The sequence below is a fragment of the Dryobates pubescens genome, chromosome 17, assembly GCF_014839835.1.
Source record: "Dryobates pubescens isolate bDryPub1 chromosome 17, bDryPub1.pri, whole genome shotgun sequence".
In the NCBI taxonomy this organism is placed as follows: domain Eukaryota; kingdom Metazoa; phylum Chordata; class Aves; order Piciformes; family Picidae; genus Dryobates; species Dryobates pubescens.
Window position 1 is genome coordinate 10926015 of NC_071628.1, and position 18389 is coordinate 10944403.

At 49.5% G+C, this 18389-nt stretch overlaps 2 protein-coding genes across 9 annotated transcripts in view; one reads left to right on the top strand and one right to left on the bottom strand.

The window, feature by feature from the left end:
• Positions 1–2732, top strand: part of PPIP5K1 (diphosphoinositol pentakisphosphate kinase 1) — a 45859-nt gene extending 43127 nt beyond the window's left edge. For all 7 annotated transcript variants that reach the window (XM_054169257.1, XM_054169262.1, XM_054169261.1 and 4 more), the window contains one exon: positions 974–2732. In XM_054169257.1, the coding sequence (XP_054025232.1) occupies positions 974–1638 (665 nt within the window). In that variant the 3' untranslated portion in view covers positions 1639–2732. The remainder of the gene's footprint in view (positions 1–973) is intronic.
• A 4052-nt stretch (positions 2733–6784) lies between these two features.
• MAP1A (microtubule associated protein 1A) overlaps positions 6785–18389 on the bottom strand; it is a 51945-nt gene continuing 40340 nt past the window's right edge. For both annotated transcript variants that reach the window (XM_054169293.1, XM_054169294.1), the window contains 3 exons: positions 9446–18167; positions 8083–8315; positions 6785–7363 (listed from right to left, as the gene is read on the bottom strand). In XM_054169293.1, coding sequence (XP_054025268.1) covers positions 7208–7363; positions 8083–8315; positions 9446–18167 — 9111 coding nt within the window. In that variant the 3' untranslated portion in view covers positions 6785–7207. The remainder of the gene's footprint in view (positions 7364–8082; positions 8316–9445; positions 18168–18389) is intronic.

Here is an 18389-nt window from a genome sequence, read left to right on the forward strand (position 1 = left end):
GTAGTATTGTACATCATGAGGACATCTGCTGTTGTTGGGTGGATGCTGTCTCTCCAGACATTCTCTGCTTTGGGCACTAAGACATGGAGGGCACTTTGTTTTCACCTCAAATTTTGTGGTTCTCTGTGACACAAGGTCACCTCAGGGCTGCACGGGGAATGCCTTCGTTTCCCACACGCATGCCTCACCCAGGCCTCTATGCAGGACTAAAGTTCATTTAGTTCTTCACCCACAGGCTTTTTTGCCGCTCCTGAGCCTCACTTGTCACAGTCTCTGCAGAGCTGGTGACTCTTGTTAGTGCCTTTGCAGACCTGACTGGAATTCAAAGGGGAAAAGGTTAGCCAAGGGCTGCCAAGTCAAGGCTGCCACTGAAAGAGCATTCCTGCTCTTTTTCTGGCTGTTCACTCCTTGTGCCAGTGGTGTGTGTATGTGCAGGCAGCAAGGTCAGGGCACTCAACTGACTGAGAACAGTTGTTCAGTCTTCCTCTCTTTATTGGATTAGATGTCATTGAGATCTGTTCTGTGGTTTTGTTTATTGTACAACACCAGGCAAGAATAAGCACTAGCAGAGAAGCAACATTTCTTCCTACAGTGGTGACTCTAGCTCAGCATTCAGGGACTGTGTGGGTCAGGAACGAAGAGGAGCAAGGCTGAAGCTGAGAGTGTTCTATAGTAGTGAGAGAGTGAAGGAAACTGCTTTTCAGCTCAAGGCCCAGCATCACATGGCACATCTGCTCCATGAGAACAGAATCCACTCTTTGCTCTATGGCAAGATCAGTTGCGTTTGTGCTTAGGTTTTCATCAGCTGAGCTGCCGGAAGCACACCTAAGAGCAGCTGCAAGTCCTTGCCAGTCCTTGCCAGGTTGCATGGCAACCTCTTGGCTGCAGAACTGTCAGACTGTGACAACTTGTCCCAGGCTGTGGGCTGGGGAAGTACCAGCTAAATGTTTAAGAATCTTCTTCCTCTTTGCAGACAGCAGTGGCCCGTCCAGTACTGTCTCCAGTGCAGGTCCGTCTTCCCCAACCTCTGTGGACAACTGCGCTCGCTTCAGCTTCACTGAGAAACTCTCCATCAGTCCCCCCAAAAGTGAGGAGCAACTGACTGGCCAGTCCCCTGAGGAAGATGAGAGACAGGCTCCAGGTGTGGAAGCGGGCATGCCTGAGCTGCTGGTGGTGGCAGAGCCAAGTGCCCCAGACAGCCTCACCTGGAGTACGGACCCAGAGCCAGGCAGGGTCCTGGAGCTGGCAGAGGAGGACTCTAACCCAGTGGAGAAGAGCATGGTGCAGCTGGATGAAAAAGTATCAGCTAGGGAAATGTCAGAGCCAAGTAACACAGGAAACCCAAAGTGTGGTGCAGGGTCTGATACAAGGCTGGCTGGGGAGACCCTGCAGCCAGGTGAGGGGTATGTGGGGGGAATGACTGGCCTGAATTGGTCAGGGCTGTCCAAAGAGATACCCTGTGAAGAAGAGCTGCTGGGAGTGGCACTGGACCCAGAGCACAAGGTCAAGGGGCTGCTGGGGGACAGTGCTGTGTCAGGCCAGCTTCTGCCTGGTCACCCATGCCAGGTGCAGCCACTGTCTCCCGAGAAGAGCGAGGAGGAGCTACAGCTGCTATGCCAGGAGGATCAGCAGAACTAGTAGCTCACTGAACAACAGCACACTGCAAGCGCTTCTAGCCTGGAGGCAGCCCAGCTTTTTGCACAGTACCTCCTGCAGCTGGCTGTCCACAGCACAGAACAAGCCATGTCCCAAGACCACAGGGCTCTGGGGCATGGAAGAGCCTGCTCTGCTCCTCCCCAAGCCAGCTCTCTGCTGTTCAGCAGGAGATGATGCCCCATCTGCCTCATTAAATGAACACCACATGCAGACTTGGGACTGGCATGGCACCTCCGTAGAGCAGGTACAGGGGGCTGCACTGGTGTCCCAAGGGGCCTGTGCTCACTGGCAGTTACGAGGATTGGTGCAGACAAGGCTTTTGGGGTGGTAAGTCCAAAGGGGACAGATGATCCCTTGAGATTTTTTTTGGCTCACAGCCTTTAGAGAAAGGCATTCTGGGCCCAAAGTAATCAGATCCGTCACAACCACCAACCTCCTCTCTGTTCCTTCCTTCTCCCTCTCTCAATTCCCACCACTGGCCACCAAAACCAGGTCCAGGAAGTCCATGGCAGGAAGACTAAAAGCTGAAAGCGTTCTGAGTGTGGGAAGGAAAGAAGTGAGGGGATGGGATTCAAGACTGCCACTGGCAAGAAAACATCTCTTTGGCACGGACTTGGATTATTTTCCTGCCGGGCTGGGGCAGGTAGCTGGGAGCCTGGAGATCCGGCCTGAGAGAGGTGGGCAGGGAGGACACACACGGGTTTTTTTCTGGTCCCCAAGGGTCAGGCAGGGTACAGCTCTGAAGTCTTGGTGGCAGAAATTAAAAGAAACTGCTATTTGAACAAATCAGGATTATTAGAAACCAATAAGGAGAAATCTTTATTCTATATAAAATGAGAAGTATTTAAAATCTATTTATGTAACTGACTTGTGAGCACAAGCCTGAGGGCACGAGCGCCGCGGGGGTCCCTGCCGCGCCCCAGGGCAGCCCAGGGCCGCGCCCCCCGTGCCTCTGCTTGTGGGCAAGTCTGCGTGTCTGTCTTAGCTAGGATCTGTGTTGTTGTGAAGCTGTGCCCAAAGATCTCCATGCTGTGTTGTGATGATGTGTTCACAGTAAACCTACGCTGTGGCTCTGCTGTCTCTGTCTCTGATGCTGACTGGCACAGCAGTGTGTGTCTGCCAGAGCTTGCAGGTGCCTGGCACTCAGCGAGCTCTGCTCCTTCTCCAGCCTCCTGGAAGAGAAACTGGCTGAAATCACAGCGGAAGTGAGTGCTCAGGCATGGGGCTTGGGTCGAGAGGGCCAGATCGCTGTTTTATTCTTTACAGACCTAGTCATACTGGGGAAGAGATCCTGGGTTCCCAGGTGCCAGGGTGGTTTGCAGTAGAGCAAAGCCGCCGGGACAGCCTGTTGGACTCCTTTCGCTTGAGCCATACCTTTTTGTCCTGGGTCCTGTGTCCTCGTGCCTGACAATCCCTTGCTGCCAGTTGGGGTGTTTAAGAAAGGTGATGCTTGCTTGCACTTGAAGTGCAGCACTGTGCTGAAAGGGGACCTGCACCCTGTGCCAGCCTGATCTGGTGAGCTTGTGTGCCAGGGTCTGCCTTGTGGTGTGGGGAAGGTTCTGGCTTTCATGGACAACTGTGTGTTAGAGACCTGGAGGAACAGAAGCCCAGGCCAGTGCCTGTTGGACTGAGGCTGCAGCCACAGCCTGCACCTCAGGACAGAGCAGCACCAGATCCACTCATGACCCTTGGTGATGCCCAGGGCCCTGGTTACTCCCATCCTGCCCACACCCTCCCAGGGCCAGCAGTGGTGGCACCCAGCAGGGTGGCCAAAGCACCTGGCTGAGCAGTGCCATGGGCTGCTATCCCCCAGGATGAGAGATGTTCCCAGCCTGAGGAATGCCACAGTGCTGGCCAGAGCTGCCCTCTCCAAGAAGTGCAGGGGCAGGTAGAAGGCCACACTGAAGAGCAGGTCCCGGGAGCTGCAGTGCTGGCAGGACAGACTGGACTCTGCCTGAGCAGCAGGGGCTGCATCCCGCTTGGCCCTTGGCTGCTGAGCAGGGCACGGGATGCCCTCTGAAGGGGGGCGGCTAGAGTTGTAAATCACCCCACCGGTGCCCCGTGTGGGCGCCATGCCCCTGCCGTGCCTGTCCCTTCCCAGGGGCCACAGGAGGTTTAGCAGCTGCCCGGGAAGGTGCAGTGCTGGTGCAGGACTGGCAGCAGCATCCTGCCTGCTGCAGCAACTCGCTGGAAGAAAGCCAGGAACCACTGGAAGTTCTTGTTCGCAATTAATGTGGCTTTATTATTGATGTGTTGGGCTCCTCTCCTGACAGCAGTTAGTTACAGAGTGTTTCACGTGGAAAGGGGCAAAAGGGACGAAACTCAAGGAACTAAATTCGAAGAGAAACATGATGCTGAAGAAAAGAATCAGGGCTCTGTTCTTAAACATTTAGCATAGAAGAAGCTAGGAGCACGAGTTGCCATTTCAATACAGTTAAGACGTTCACTTCTTTAATTATAGGTTTAAAAGAGTAGTTTGTACCTATTACATACAGGAAGGTTACGCGTTGTTGCCCACATGCAGAAACAAGCAAAAGCAGAGTTTAACTGTTTATAGTGTTGTGTTACCTCTGGCTCTGGATGGGTTCTGCTGGCTCCTGCAGCCTGAGCAGGGTCAGACTCTTTACAAATTTGCCTTTGTTTGTTTTTTTTTTTTTAAGAAGTCTTTTTTTCCCCCCCCCCCTGTGGGTTTTGAAGGGGATGGGGAGGGGACGGAGGAGGGGAGGGAGGTTGAAAGGAGGAAGACAAAGAAGAAGGGAGAGAAGCTGGAGGCAGAACAGACTGCCACAAAAGACTTTTAAAAAGTGTGGAGCCTCGAGGACAGGGAAGCGAACTGGTGTAGGATAAAGCTGCCCAAGCAGCGCAGCTGCGGCGCGCAGGAGCACGGCACGTGGAGGGCAGGTGCCAGTGACCATGCTCCTGCCTGGAGGATGCAGGCACCTTGCAAAGCCTCACTATGAACTGCTGCTTAGTCAGAATTGCTTCAAGTTTAAAACCGAGAAAACATTCATGTGTGGGTCTATCTAAGGTTAGTGCATTAGCTTTTACACCTAGCCACGCTCACAGGGATGCACTCTGTGAGGGTCACGTTTGTTCCCCTGCTGGTGCCCTGTGACTGCTCTGCCTGGCAGCCAGTCCCTGGCTGGGGGGCCAGGGTCTCCCCCAGCTCTGAAGCCATCCCCTAGCAGCTCTAGGGAGCAGAGCAGGTGTGTCGCTGCCTGCAGTTGCTGCTGTCACCAACGCTTGTGAGCGCTGGCCCCAGCAGGCTGCAGAGAACAGTATTTGTGCTGCTGGCAGACACACCCTGGGTCCCTGGGGAAAATGGATACAGGGCAGGGATTTGCTAAATCCCTGAGTAAGCTCCCATGCTCCTAACAAGGGCTGGGTGCTCCCCGGGGAGGGGCTGCCAGCCTTCGGCTTTGTCTTGCAGCTGCTGGGTTCAGACAGCCTCTCGGGCTGCAAACAGAGACCACTTTTCCTGCCAGCAAGTTCTCTATGGTCTTTTTATGTTGTCACTTAAATTGCAGCATTGAAATATTTGTACCGAGAAACCTCTGGACTGACACTAAGAGCACATGGTGTCATGGTAACATGTATAAATTAAAACATTACATCCACACAAAATGCAGCTTAACAGAAAAAAATAAATATATAAATTAAATGCAAAATAAACCATTTCCCTAGAAAATACGTTTTAGTCCTAGGAGCAGGTTTCTAAGCAGCATTTTATTTATGTCAGCTGCCAAATAAAAACAAGCACTGAGCCTGCAGTGTCCCAGGCAAGCTCGACGCAGGCTCCCAGGACGCTTGTTATGGAGTCAGACCTCGGCTCGGGGCCAAGCCCAGCGGGTGACACAGCAGATGGAAATGCCTCCGAGTTGTACGTCACACTTTGCAGCACTGCTTTGCAACTCATCTCTCCTTCCCCAGAGCACACCCTGCTGCCACCCTGTGTGTCTTGCAGAGAGAGAACAGCCAGATTTGGGAGAAGACTCTCCCGAGATGCTTTCAGGTGCTGCAGTCTCCACACACCCCAGCGCTCGCCCTCCTGAGCTGGTCGTGCTGCAGGAACTGGAGCCCCGCCACTGGGCTGGGTGTGCACACCAAGGGGACTCAGGGAGACTGCTGGAGGGAGCAAGGATGCACTCACAGCACACAACTGCACTCTTTGCCAGAACGGCCAGAGAGCAAGGACCTGCCCCAGAGCAGGCTGCAAGGTGTGCACAGCACAGCTCCCACAGCACCTCATCTGTGCTGGCAACAGGAGTCTGCATGTCCCTGCCTTGGTCGTGGAGGAACTAAGAGCACCTGCATTTAGTAACCTGCTTTCCCCAGGTGTTTTTGGAAGGGGTTTCTCTTTCCTCACACCACAAGTTCTGTTTGCCACACCCTGCACAGTTAGGGGGTGACAAGAAAATGCTTGAACACAGCCAGCTGCCAGCAACACAGTGGACTGCCAGCATACAGGCAGCGAGGAAACTGCTGCTGTTTGTGGAGCTGTCATCTGTCAGCTGCCCTGGCCAGAGCCGTGCTCAGGACGGCAGGTGGGTTCCTCAAGGGCCTCACCCCACTCCTCAGGAGCCCCTTTGGTTTACAAGGACAGGGAGGTTTCTCGTACATCTTAGGCCAGCAGGGGCCAGGGTTGTTTCAGCCCTTCTGCTTTAGAGGGGGCTATAGTTGTGCGTTTGGATGCTCTTTTTGTGTGACTGTTCAGGCAACAGCCCCTCTGTGCCTCCTGCTGTCACACTGCTGGTGTGCAGGAGGAAGTTGGTCACTATGCAAAACTCCAGTTAGCAGGTTAGGGATGTGCCCTTTGTAGCAAAGAACAACAGGCTGAACCTTCCCCTCCCACTGACATCCCCAAACAAACATGGCCTTCGTCCCAGCTCCTTCACCAGAGCCAGCAGGTGCTGCAGGATGCCACAGCCAAAGACATGGGAGAAGCCTGCAGAGCTGGCAAATGGTGGCCCTGCCTAGCTGGAGGACAGGTCCCCTTGCTCTGAATACCACCTGAATGTCCAGGGGGGGAGATGGAAGGATGACTTTCACTGTCACATTACAGTTGGAGGATTTCACCTCCCCTCCTCCCCTAGGTGCATTTTCTTCGCAAAGTAATTTTCTTCTCTGCCCCCCATGCACCGTCTACATGCAGCAGCAGCACATCAGCCCTCACCAGAACGATGAGGTTCCTGGTGCTGCAAGTTAAATGACAAGGCAGCCAGGAAGAGAGTAGAACAAGCTCTCACAGCAGCAAGGCAGCCAAGATAGTATACAGAAACTGTACAGGCAGCAGAATAAAGCAGGGAAAGTAAAAGTGCCCCTGGCCTGCGACTGCTCTTGCAAGAAATCTTAGCTCAGTCCAGCATTTTACAGAGCCCTGCACTTCTTTCTCATGGCATCCAGTGCTGAGCTAGATGGATACCCGATTGCCTGACAAATGGGAACCATGTAGAGGACTAAACCAGAGAAGAACTGGACTGTGATTAGATGGTGTCTCTGATGTTGCATTGGTGATTGGAGAGTCAATGGATGAACGCAAAGTGTGGGAGATTTAGAATTCTATCTTACAGGCTGGAAAAGATTCATCCTGCATGACTACAGTGCTGCTGCTTGCCAGTACCATGATGTTTAGCTCCTGCTGTTTCTCATGGGTCTGTTGGTACCATTCTCGTGTCACTTCAGTATCATGTGTTGGGATCAAAGTCACCTGGGAAAAGAAAGCAGCAGGGATGATTGTCTGAGAACAACTGCAGTGACAAACAATGCCCACAGGAGCCAAGACTAAAATTTCCCATTAATTTTGGAACACTGTACCCTTGGTACTGCTTGTTCTACTTAATGTCTTTCAGATGTCAGGTTCTCTGAGGCAGAGATGGGGCTTTATTTTATGCAGTACCAGCACAATGAGGCTCTGAGCTGGCTGCACACTGGCAGCACTGACACCACAGTGATGAAAATGGCTGCAGTGCAGGGGGGAGCAGCTTCAGGGACAGCCTTAAAAAGATCCCTTAGTGTGCAAAGGAACAATGCTGAGAGTGTCACTGTTAATGGCCTGACGATGTGCCTATTGACCCAACTTGCAACTGAGGGCCCTGAGTGCTTGCTTTCACTTGAGGATACACTTGTCCTGCAGCAGATGAGGAGGTGTGTACGATCCCTAAGTGCTTTCTTCCCTCAGAAGGATATGGAACTGCTTCCACTCACATAATTCCCTGGATCTCCTCCTCCTGGGTACAAACTAACTCCTCTAAGACTGCAGAGCAGGACAAGCCCAGTACCATTTCTTCTCAGAGTGCTCCTCTTAGAGTGCTCCCGACCATACTTCCTCTTAGAGTGCTCCCTCTAGAAATGTTTGTGACACACACCTCCCCAGCACTTGTGACATGAGAAGCATCACACACACTCCCTGGCACTTCCATGACCTACCTGCAGGTTGTCCCCCCACTGAGACTTCCCTTCCAGGAGTGCATCCAACACGGCACGGCTTGGTTCTCCATTGGCTGCATCGTTCCCACTCACAACATAATACGACGCTCGAACCCGCTTGAAGAACTCCAGATCTGTGTTCTTCCCGCTGCAGTGGTTGGGGATGTATGCCAAGTCCACATAGACAGGTGGGCCCATGGGCACAGGCAAACTGCTCTTGGGACTACTGGAAGCTTTGGAAAAAACAAAACAGAGGCTATCAAAACTCTTCCAGAAAGGACAAACACTCAGTCCAACACTGAAGGGCTTCAAGTCTAGAAAGGTTTTTCTCTGCAGCTGCAGCAACAAAATGAAGACTTTGCCAGGCTCTGCTGCTCAGAGGTGAGCTGGCTGCATTCTGGGGCCAGTGCTGTCAGAGCTCTTAAGAGGCAAAGGGGCTTCTGCTGTGCTTTGGGGAGGGACTGGAAGGTTTTGTGCTCAGAAGCCTTCCCTGGGGAAAGGAATAAAAAATCTCCATTATTACCTTTTGCAGAGTTGTCATCCCAACCAACATCTAGTCCTAATTTTTGTTGTTTAATAACATACATTTGATACAGAAACCCATCCTGATGGCCATTGTCTGCTGTCCTAGGGTATTACAGTCGTCCTTCCGGAAGCTCCGTCCTGGCTTTCTGCCATCCCTGCTATTCCAAGGACTCTACTGCTCTTTCCTACGATTTGTACCTCTCTGCTTCATTTGCTGCTGCTTACACTTAGAAGATGAGAGATGGTCAAACAAGAGCTGTTATACTCAGTAAGCCATATACACCTACACATCCTTCCCCAGGATTGTCCCTTCTCTCCCTCTTGCTCCCTGTGGAAATGCAGAAACCTCTGTGCTTTTTCCCTCCCATAAACTATCTCTGTGCAGGCTCTTCTGTGAGCAAAAAGCCACCAATGACCAGTGTGGACAGCTCACTGCACTGCCTAGCTGCTACTCTTACCCACTGACAGGCTGAGAGGCTGCCACCTCTTGTTCAAACACACTTCTTGTGTCTGGCATTTCATTAACAAGTCCCACCCCTAAGCAACTGCTGCCCCTCCTCAGATGTAGCCCCTGGGTGCAACAAAATCTTGGCCTGTGAAGTTCTGCATTAGGTCTCACAGCTCTGTCTTCAGAGGTGGCTGCATTCAGATCTGCAGTGGTTGAGAGTTTTCCTCAAGGCTTTTGTTTTTTGCTCTCTTTAAGTGGTTTGTGTGACCACCTCTTACTGCTTATAACTTTTTGTGCCTGACTGGGAAGCCCAACTCTCTGTTCTGCTACATTTAACCCTCTGCTTTTGGGCCCAAAGAGAAGATGCGTGCTTAAGCAAAAAGGTCTTACCAGGGTTTGCTTTGATGCCATTAACAAGGCTCTTGCCAGGGTTGCTGTGACTACTCCGGGATAACTCATCTTCTGTGTGAGGAGGCTGTGCCAGTGCACTGCGTGGTTTGGGCTTCTCCCCTCCATCTTTTTTGGCAGTGGCAGATTTTGGAGATTTGTCCAATGGCTGTTTCACAGGCGTGGGCGATCGCTTCCCTTTCGCATCCAATTTCCGGGAAGGCGAGGAAGATTTGGGTTTGCTCAAAGGCTTCCTCACACCTTTGTTCTTGTCTTTTATGTCTTTCTTGGAAATTTTATCAGTTCTGCTCATGTTTTGCTCATTCACCAACATATCAGGGTCTACCATGCAGACATCAGGGTGAGGAAGATGGGGATGGGGATCGACCATTGGAACAGGTTGAGGATCATGGCTGGATCTAGAACTGGAATGATGGGCATTCCCAACAGCTTTGTCCACTGGGAGGAAATCAGCATCTTCATCCGAGTCCATGTTGGCATCTGCTGTGATGGATGGACATTCTTCTGTCTCAGGTGGGACATCTGAGTCTGACTGGGAGGTTCCAGAATCGCTCACTGATGTTGGAGGGGTTTCCTCCACTGTGGCACTTTGCATGGGGCTACTACCAGCATGGGGTGGTCTTCCTTGCACTGAAGGATGACCGTCCTCCTGTGAGAGGTCACTATCTTCAGAGAGCTCATGGGGACTGGGGTTGATGAATGAAGGAGAGAGCTCTCCCTTCCTCTGCTTGTATTCACATGAGGGAAATTTCTGTCCACAATCAAAACTGCCTCCTAAATGTGGCTCCATCTCATGGGAAGCATCTCCATGGTCTTCTGTTTTCCCACCCCTCTGCACACCTGGGAAAAAGGGCTGGAAACTGTGATCAGGGGACATCAGAGAGGAAGGACGGCTCTGCCTCTCTGTGCCCTCTTTGCCTGTGCATGGAGAAAAACTGCTGTCAGAATCAGGACATGGTTTTTCATCTTTTGCCTCTGATGCATGGTATGTACTCTGGAAAGCTTGCAGGCTGGTGCTCACCTCTGTTGGACCATTGGCTGTGGTTTCATCTTCATGCTGATGATGAGGAAATGAAGTCAACACATCAGGCAGAGATGTCAGTGTCATCAGCTGTCCTGCAAATGGTGCCTTCTGCTCTGGACTACTTACACTGGGCTGCTGCTGTTTCTCTGTAGAGAGAGGTATGGGCTGTGGACTCGGGGTCTCTTTTCTGCATGGAGAAATGCTGTCACCCATGCCCCTTGTGAATGGAGAACCATGCTCTTCAGCAAACACAAAGTCTTTGGTTTCGGCTGCATGTGTTTTCCCAGCATTATCTGGAATCTGTGGAGACACATCCCAAAGACTTCTGGTACCTTGTTCTGCTCCTGCACCTGCGTATGTGGAAAACATCTGGGAGTAGAAGCTTTCTGCTGTAGTCTGTATCACAGGAGTGGTAGCTTCAGATGAAGGTTCCTCTGACAGGCTGGAGTCATCTTTCAGCTGCTGCTGAGCCACAGACTCTCTTTCCACAGCTTTGGAGAACAACTTATCTTCTTCATAGGGACTAAGTGGTGCAAATTTAGTAAAGGGTGTGCTAAGGCTGCTGATTTTCTCAGACACCTCCAAGTACTCATCTTTCTTCCCTTGGTCTGAGAACAAAGCACAAGGAGCCTTCAGTGGGAGAGAGACATCCCCCAGGCGGCTTGCTGAGGTTTGCTCATGTCTGAACATGCCAGATGCTTCACTCTTTCCTAGCAGGGAGCACTCCAACCTAGAGGAGCTCTCCATCACTCTGCCCTCTCCTGCTCCACCCTTTTTGCATGTCTCTTTCTGCTCTCCAGATTTCAAGTATGTGGTTTGCTCTTGGAACCCTGATTCCAACAAGGCACCTGGATAATCTGTGACACAGAATTGTGAGTCCTTCATGGATTTTCCAGTGACCTCTCTCTTCTGTGAAGAATCTTGTCTTAAACAGGACATTTCAGAAGCCTGCTCATCTCTGCCTGCATCAGGCAGGTCACTGTAACCTCCAACATACATCCCCATGGCAGTGGTTGATGCAGTTTTCTGACTTCCATATTCCTCTTTCCACCCTGGATCAGAGGGTGATGAGGCAGTAGAACTGGGGGATGTGGACTCCTGACGGGTGGCTTGCAGTAGGGGCTCTGATACATGAAACTTGTCCACTGGGGAGATGTGTGCATAGGCCATGCCTGCAGCTTCAGCAGGGCTCTGCAGCTTGGACTCCTTCTCAGACTTCTCCTTAGCACCTTTTTCTAGCTCTGAGTCACTCGTGCTCTCATCCCCACGCCCCCCTTTTTCATAGTACCTGTCTTTGGGGCTCGGACTTTCAGATTTCGGGGACAGAGATACCTGCTTCTGGCCAGACAAAATGATGTTCTCATCTGGACAGCTCCTCTTTTCCTGATAAAATGTGTCTGCTGTGGCTGAGGGAGAAGCAAATGCTGTGCCTGCAGATGATGGGTGCAGCTCAGAGCCCAGTTCTGCTGGCAAAGCAGAAGGCACCTCCTGCTTTTCCTGCCCTTCAGATATCCTAGACTTAGGCATTTCAGACAAGGGGGAGTATCTTCCATGGATGTCTGTATAGTCAAAGGCTGAACCTGCTTTATCTTTAGGAGATGCTGGAGATGACAACTCCTTCTCAGCAGAGGTATAAAGGCAGGACTCTTCTTCCTTTGCAGAGACATGAATACTTTGACCTTTTGGAGAGATCAGTGATGTTGATGGCACCTTGTCACTGTGGCCTGGGCTGTCTGCACCCTTGGGTGCAAAGGGAGAGGGTCCACCTCCAGACACAATCATCTTCTCATAGATGTCTGCATACTTGAAACTTCTTTCATCAGGATAGGGAGTTGGTTCTCTTTCTTCTTGCTCTTGTCGTGTGGAACTGTCATCACCTCTGGGTCGGTACTCCTCATAGGAATAAGGCTCAGGGCTGCTCCTGGAATAAGCTTCTGGAGGATAGGCCACTTGGCTGGCAGAACCCACAGCCTCAGTATGGCCCAGAGCAGCACTGCTCTTTGGACAAGGACTTTGTCCTAGAGGGGAGCGTTCACACTGCCCTGGCACCACATCACTTTCTTCCGGGGATGATGCTATGTGTTCATATTCTGCTGCTCTGGTAGATGGCAAGGGACTAGATGCTGCTGCCATCTGGTCCTTTCTTCCTGCAGAGTCATAAAGACCCTCACTGGGTTTGTAGTCATCCTCTTGTTTTCTGTCTGATTTGTATTTACAGTCCTGATACAAAGCACTGGTGTCGGATTTCTTCTCTGTGTCCTTGGATGGGACTTTCTCCCACAAAGGAGGTGAGTACTGGTCTAACTTGTAAGGCCTTTCTGTTTCTGGTGAGGTGTCAATCTCCTTTTCCAGAGCAGCAGCCATTACAGACACTGGAGATGCTGTCAGTGCTTGGTCTAGAGACTTTGCATAGATATCTAGGGCAGCTTTCTCATCATCATCTAAGTAGGAGTAATCTTGTTTAGATGTCGGTGGCAGCTCTTGCCTATCTTTGCTTCCAGTTAATGCTTTGGCCTGACTTTCCTCGCCAGAGACATACTGATAAGACAGAAGAGAACTTTCCATTTGTGTTCTTTCTGAGAGAGTGATTTCCACTTTCTTTGCTTCTGATGTAGGTTTGGCACTCTTCTGTGTCATATCTTCATAGTCACAGGATTTCATCTTTAAACATTCTGCCTCTGCTTGCAGCAGCACAGGTTTGCCTCCATCATGACTGAGACCTTCACCCTCCTCACTGGGGAACCTCCCTACTCTTCCAGTCTCCCTTCCTTCCTGAAGAGAGCCCCACATTTCACTTTCTCCTCTTCTCCAGGTGGGACTGCCAGGCACTGCAGGAGACAGGATATCTTCCTCTCCCATCTTAGGAACGGATTTTGTTTCATATTCTGGTACCTCATCCAAGAATGTGCTCTCTCTCTCTTTATCATATCTCTGTCGCCTTCCCTCAGCAGGGATCTCCTCCACCTCTTCTGGAAACCACACTTTCTTCTCATAACTTAAATCTTTCATGTAGAAGTCATCCGTTTCTGGAGATTTTTCTTCTTGACCATCCTTGAACCTGCAAGATTTTACATCTTCAGCAGAAATGTGTGAAGATGTTTTATCCTCAGTTGGGCTAGAGTCTGTAAAGTGTAAGCCTTTCGCATCTGGAGAGACTTCCTGAGAGTCCAAGCCTGCAGTTCTTTCCCTTAATGAGCCCTTTTCTCCTGCAGAAAATAAACTGCTGTCATCTGGAGATGTTTCTTCAGTGGAAGTATCTCTGGGTGATGTGTCTTTAGCCAGGCTGCTTTCTAGGCAAGGGAAAGATTTTGACACTTCTTTTGTGAATTCTTTGGCAGAAATGGTCAGTGATTTCTCACATGTAGCTGGGCTCTTCTCTGTGAAATCCATGGACTTCACAGCTTCTGAAGGGAATTTGTCAGTAAAGTCAGGCAAAGTTTTTTCTTTTGCAGGTATCTCTTCTGTGAAATGAAGAGATTTAATGTCTTCTGGAGAAATCCCTTTAACAAAAGGGTCTGAAGAGATTTCCTTGATGGGACTCTCAGTGAGAGAAATAGATTTGGTTTCTTCTGGAGAAATGTCTTTAATGGAAGCATGAGAAGATTTATCTTCTTCTGAGAGGTCTTCTGTGAAGCGTAGCAGTTTTCCTTCCTCAACAGTCACTCCCTTCGAGCTTTCTGAGGGTTTTGCTTTACTAATACTTTCTTCTGTGAAAGAAAGTGACTTGGAGTCATCCGGTGAAGATTTGTCACTTTCAGATTTGCTTTGGCTTGTGAACTGTGGAGCACCCATGTTTCCTAGAGATGTTTCTGTGGTAGAGAATGGCTCAAAGGACAAGTGTTTGGAAAATCCCATTAAATTTTCTGTCATTGTTTTAGCTCCTTGCTCTTTTCCTGTCTCCAGAAACACGTCTGTGCTAGGATGGGGCAGCACAGGATGCTCCTCCTCCTCCCCTATCACCACTGTGTCCTGTTTGTGGTAGGACAGCCAGGGGAACTCCTTCCCCACTGGTTCTTCCTGCACCTGCTCCCTAGGAGACACTGGAACGTCACTACCCAAGTCTTCTTTGTGCTGCACAGGTCTGGGGGCATCTTTTTCATGTCTATATTTAGGTGCATATACATCGTCTTCTCTGAGAGGTTCACTCTTGGCTCCCTTCACCACAGCAGAAGTTTGGCCTTCTATTTTCTTGGCAGTAGCATCTGTTTGTTTTTCAAATAGATCTGATTCTACTGTTTCCAGTTTTTCCTCCACTGGAGACTGGTGGAAAGGTGTGTGTCCTGCACTAGTGGGGCCAGATGGGGTGGGAGAGGCCATTTTGACCGTGCTGTCATCAGGACTCATGCATCGTTCTTCAGCCTCTGCGGAGTCAGCCTGGGAGAACGGTGTTTCTTCAGCAGACAATGACAGGTCAGAAGTTTGCATCACTTCAGTGGGAACACTGATTAACACATTATCAGGACATCCTTGGTGAGCAAGCATGGGGACATCGTAATGCCCTCCAAGTTTCTTAGGCATTTCAATATTTGGAGTTCCATCTTCTTCTTCCTCTTCATCTTCTGCCTCTTCATGAAGATCCTTTTTTTGAGCTTCCAGTTTTCTCTCTCCCTCTGCTAATGCATGGAAATCTTCAGGGGGTGGAGATTTAAAATATTTGTCTTCCTCCAAGGATGACGTGGGAGAAATTGTGCCAGCAGAGGGAACATAGTCAAGACCTTGGGTTGCTTCTGTCCGAGAGGAGGGAATGCTGTTCACCGTGTCTAGAAGTAAGGAGCTTTTCCCAGTCTCTTCTGTTTGTGGTGCTGTTAGAGATGCAACAGATTGATCTTCTGCTACTGAAGTTGCAAAAGATGAAAGCTTATCACATTCTGTAATGGAGGTAGCAGAGGATATATGTTCCTCTTCAGCTAGAGGTGCTGCCACAATATTGGTAGGATATGCTAGAATTTCAGACTCCTGAGCAGCATAGCCCTTGGCTGAAAGGTCAGCAGCAGGCACGGCCTGTATTCCATGTACTGCTTCGAAAGAGCCGGGGCGGTCAGGAACGGAAATGTCATAGGCATTGACATCGTACTTCAGGTGTGGGATCCTCTCTTCCTGTTCATCGTGTATTTCTTCATCAGAAATGGTCTGCTCTGTTTCTGAGTAGCCTGGGATAGTTTCATCTTGGATATATGAAACATGTTCTGCTGTTGCTCCTGGTGGGATGGGCAGACTGCTCAGATATGACTCCTCCTTTGTTACATCCTTTCCAAGTAACTTGTTTCTCTCACTAAGTTCTTTTTCCTTTTCTGTAGTAGCAAATACTTTGTTCTCCTGATTTAGCTCATAGAAGGCTCTATTCTTTTCCACCTTCTCCTCTGCCTTCATGTGCTGTTCCTCTTTTTCTTCTAGATCTGCCTTTTCTATCACATCTTCTTGCTTTTCCTTTTCACCCCCTTCCTGTGTCTCTGTCCCCTCAATATGCTTCTCACACGTCTTTGTTTTTGCTTCCCTCTGTTTTGTGTCCAAAGAGATTTTCTCCTCTTCCTCCTTTTCTTCCTCTTTGAAGGCTGATGACTGAACACCCTTTTCTAAGTCACCTATCTGTGGTGGTACCTGTTCTTTGTCTGGAAACAGCTGAACTTCCTTGTCCTGCTCAGCTTTTCCCTTGCTATACCTCATGTCAAGATCTTCACCTATTGCTCTTCTTTCATCCTCTATTTTTGCAGCATGAGCTGCTCCCATATCAGCAGTAGTTATTCCCTGATCAGGAACATTTGTTTTCAAAATCAGATCCTCTTCAAGGCGAATCTGAGCAATCACATCAGCAGAGTCCTTTACCTCTGTTTCAGGTACTCTCATAATCTTGTCACTAACCTCAATGTCAGATATTTCTTGAGACTCCTGCAAGGCCTCTTTCTCCTCATGCTTCAGTTCCTCAAAGTCCTTTGTAAGGTCTTCTGGTGAAGACAGGACTAACCTTTGTTCAGCTATGGAAGTCTCTCCTGGCTCGGCTTGTACAGGCACCTTCTCCATCGGTGATGGCTTCAGGTCAGCAGGTACATCCTTTTCAGGTTTGACTTTGCTCTTCTCAGATTTGAGTCTACCTGGGACTTTTGCCTTGTATAATGTTTTTCTTACTTCTGGGGTAAATGGCTTTAGGTCTGGTTTAGAAATTTTTTTGGGCTCTGGTTTGGTTTCTTTCTTTTTTTCCTCTTTCTTTGAATCTTTTTTTTCCTCTTTCTTTCCATCATCTTTTTTAAACTCCTTTTTCTCCTTCTTAATCTCTTTCTTTTCTTTGTCTTTCTTTTCATCCAGCTTGGATACCTTCTCTTTGAGATGCTTTTTGCCAGCCTTGTCTTTTGCCAGTTTTCTTTTCTCAGCTTTGAGAGCATCATTTGTTTCGGTCTTTATCTTTTCGTGTTTAACAGGTTTCTCGAGAACTTTCTCTGAGTGCTCTTTAACCTTTTTCTCAGTTTTTGCATCCTTTACGACTTCTGGTTTTACCTCCTTGCTCCCCTCCTCAGCTGCCTCTTCTTTCTTAGCTTGCTTTGTCGCAGAAGGCTTGGGGGAAGATTTGAGACTCTCTTTACTGTCAGTTCTTTGTTTAATTTTGGTCTGCTTCAACACAGGTGGAGGTATTCCGGAAGTGAGATCTTTCTGAGTGGCCACTGGGTACCTCAGAAAATCCAGGTGCTTGAGTTTCTCAAGGCCTTCCAGTATCTTGTTTTGAGGAGCATTTCCAGGAAACAAAACCCTTACAATTTTTTCCGTTGGGCTTGCAGGAAGCCACACCACTAGGGCTGTGATGGAGGTGAGATAGGGAACAGAAATTTCACCTTCTTTCCCACTTGCAAGAATGATGCCAGTCTTTGCTTTACTATTACCAGCCCATTTCTGCATTAGAAACTGCATTTCTTTGCTGTCCTTGACAGGGTTCAGGATGTACATGTCCAGCTTACCCACTCCCATTTTATGGAAGAGTGTAATAGGCTCAATGGTACTGCTCACCACCCTATAGAGAGGCTCTGATTTAATGCCTAGTCTGTTGAGGTACTGCAGTGTCAGACAAGCTTCTTCAATGCTTCTCTTTACTTTCATGGATGATTCAGGCATCTTCAGTTTTTCGGGAACGTTAAAAAAAACCACCCCTAGCTCAGGAGAAATTAAGTTCTTCATCCAGTCACTGTAGTTGGTAGAGCCCTGGGATTGTTCCTCCTCTTGCTCAGCAACTTTCCTCTGCAGCAGCCCATTGATGCCAGGGAGGTTGTCTGCACCAATGTGGGTGAGCAGGATTGAGTCAATTCTATCCAGGTGCCTCACCAGCTTCCAGAAGCAAGATTTCCTCTCAGAGCCACCATCCACAAGGATGTTAAACCCATTGACAGCAAAGAGAGCAGAGTCACCTCTTCCCCCAGGGAATATGTAGCAGCAGGGTTTAGAAAGCTTCAAAAAGCCCCCTGAGGTGGGTGGCTCCAGGAGATCAAATGGAGATGGCACATCAACTGTCTCAGAGACATATTCTGCAAACTCAGACACTCCATCCATTTCTGGCAGAACTGGATCGGGATTCAGTTTCAGATTAAGAAATTCTTGGAATCGAGGATGCCCAAGGTTGCTCCACTCTCCTTCTCCCAAGCACGACACAGTGAGGGAGGCCTTGATATCTGAATCAGTGTTGCTAAGAATCTGGGTGACCTGATGAGACAAGCACAGACAAATAAAGGTCAAACAGAGCTCTGAAACCAATCCATGACATTAAAAAAAAGGCAGTTGCTGCAGAACTACTGAGGATGTCATGGGCACTTTAGTGACAGGACACACTGAGGGTAGACTGAGCAGTCCAAAAGCCCATGCATGGGGCACATTCTGCTCTCTCCTGCAATGCTGTATGTTGATGGGCTGCTATACTTCCTGACT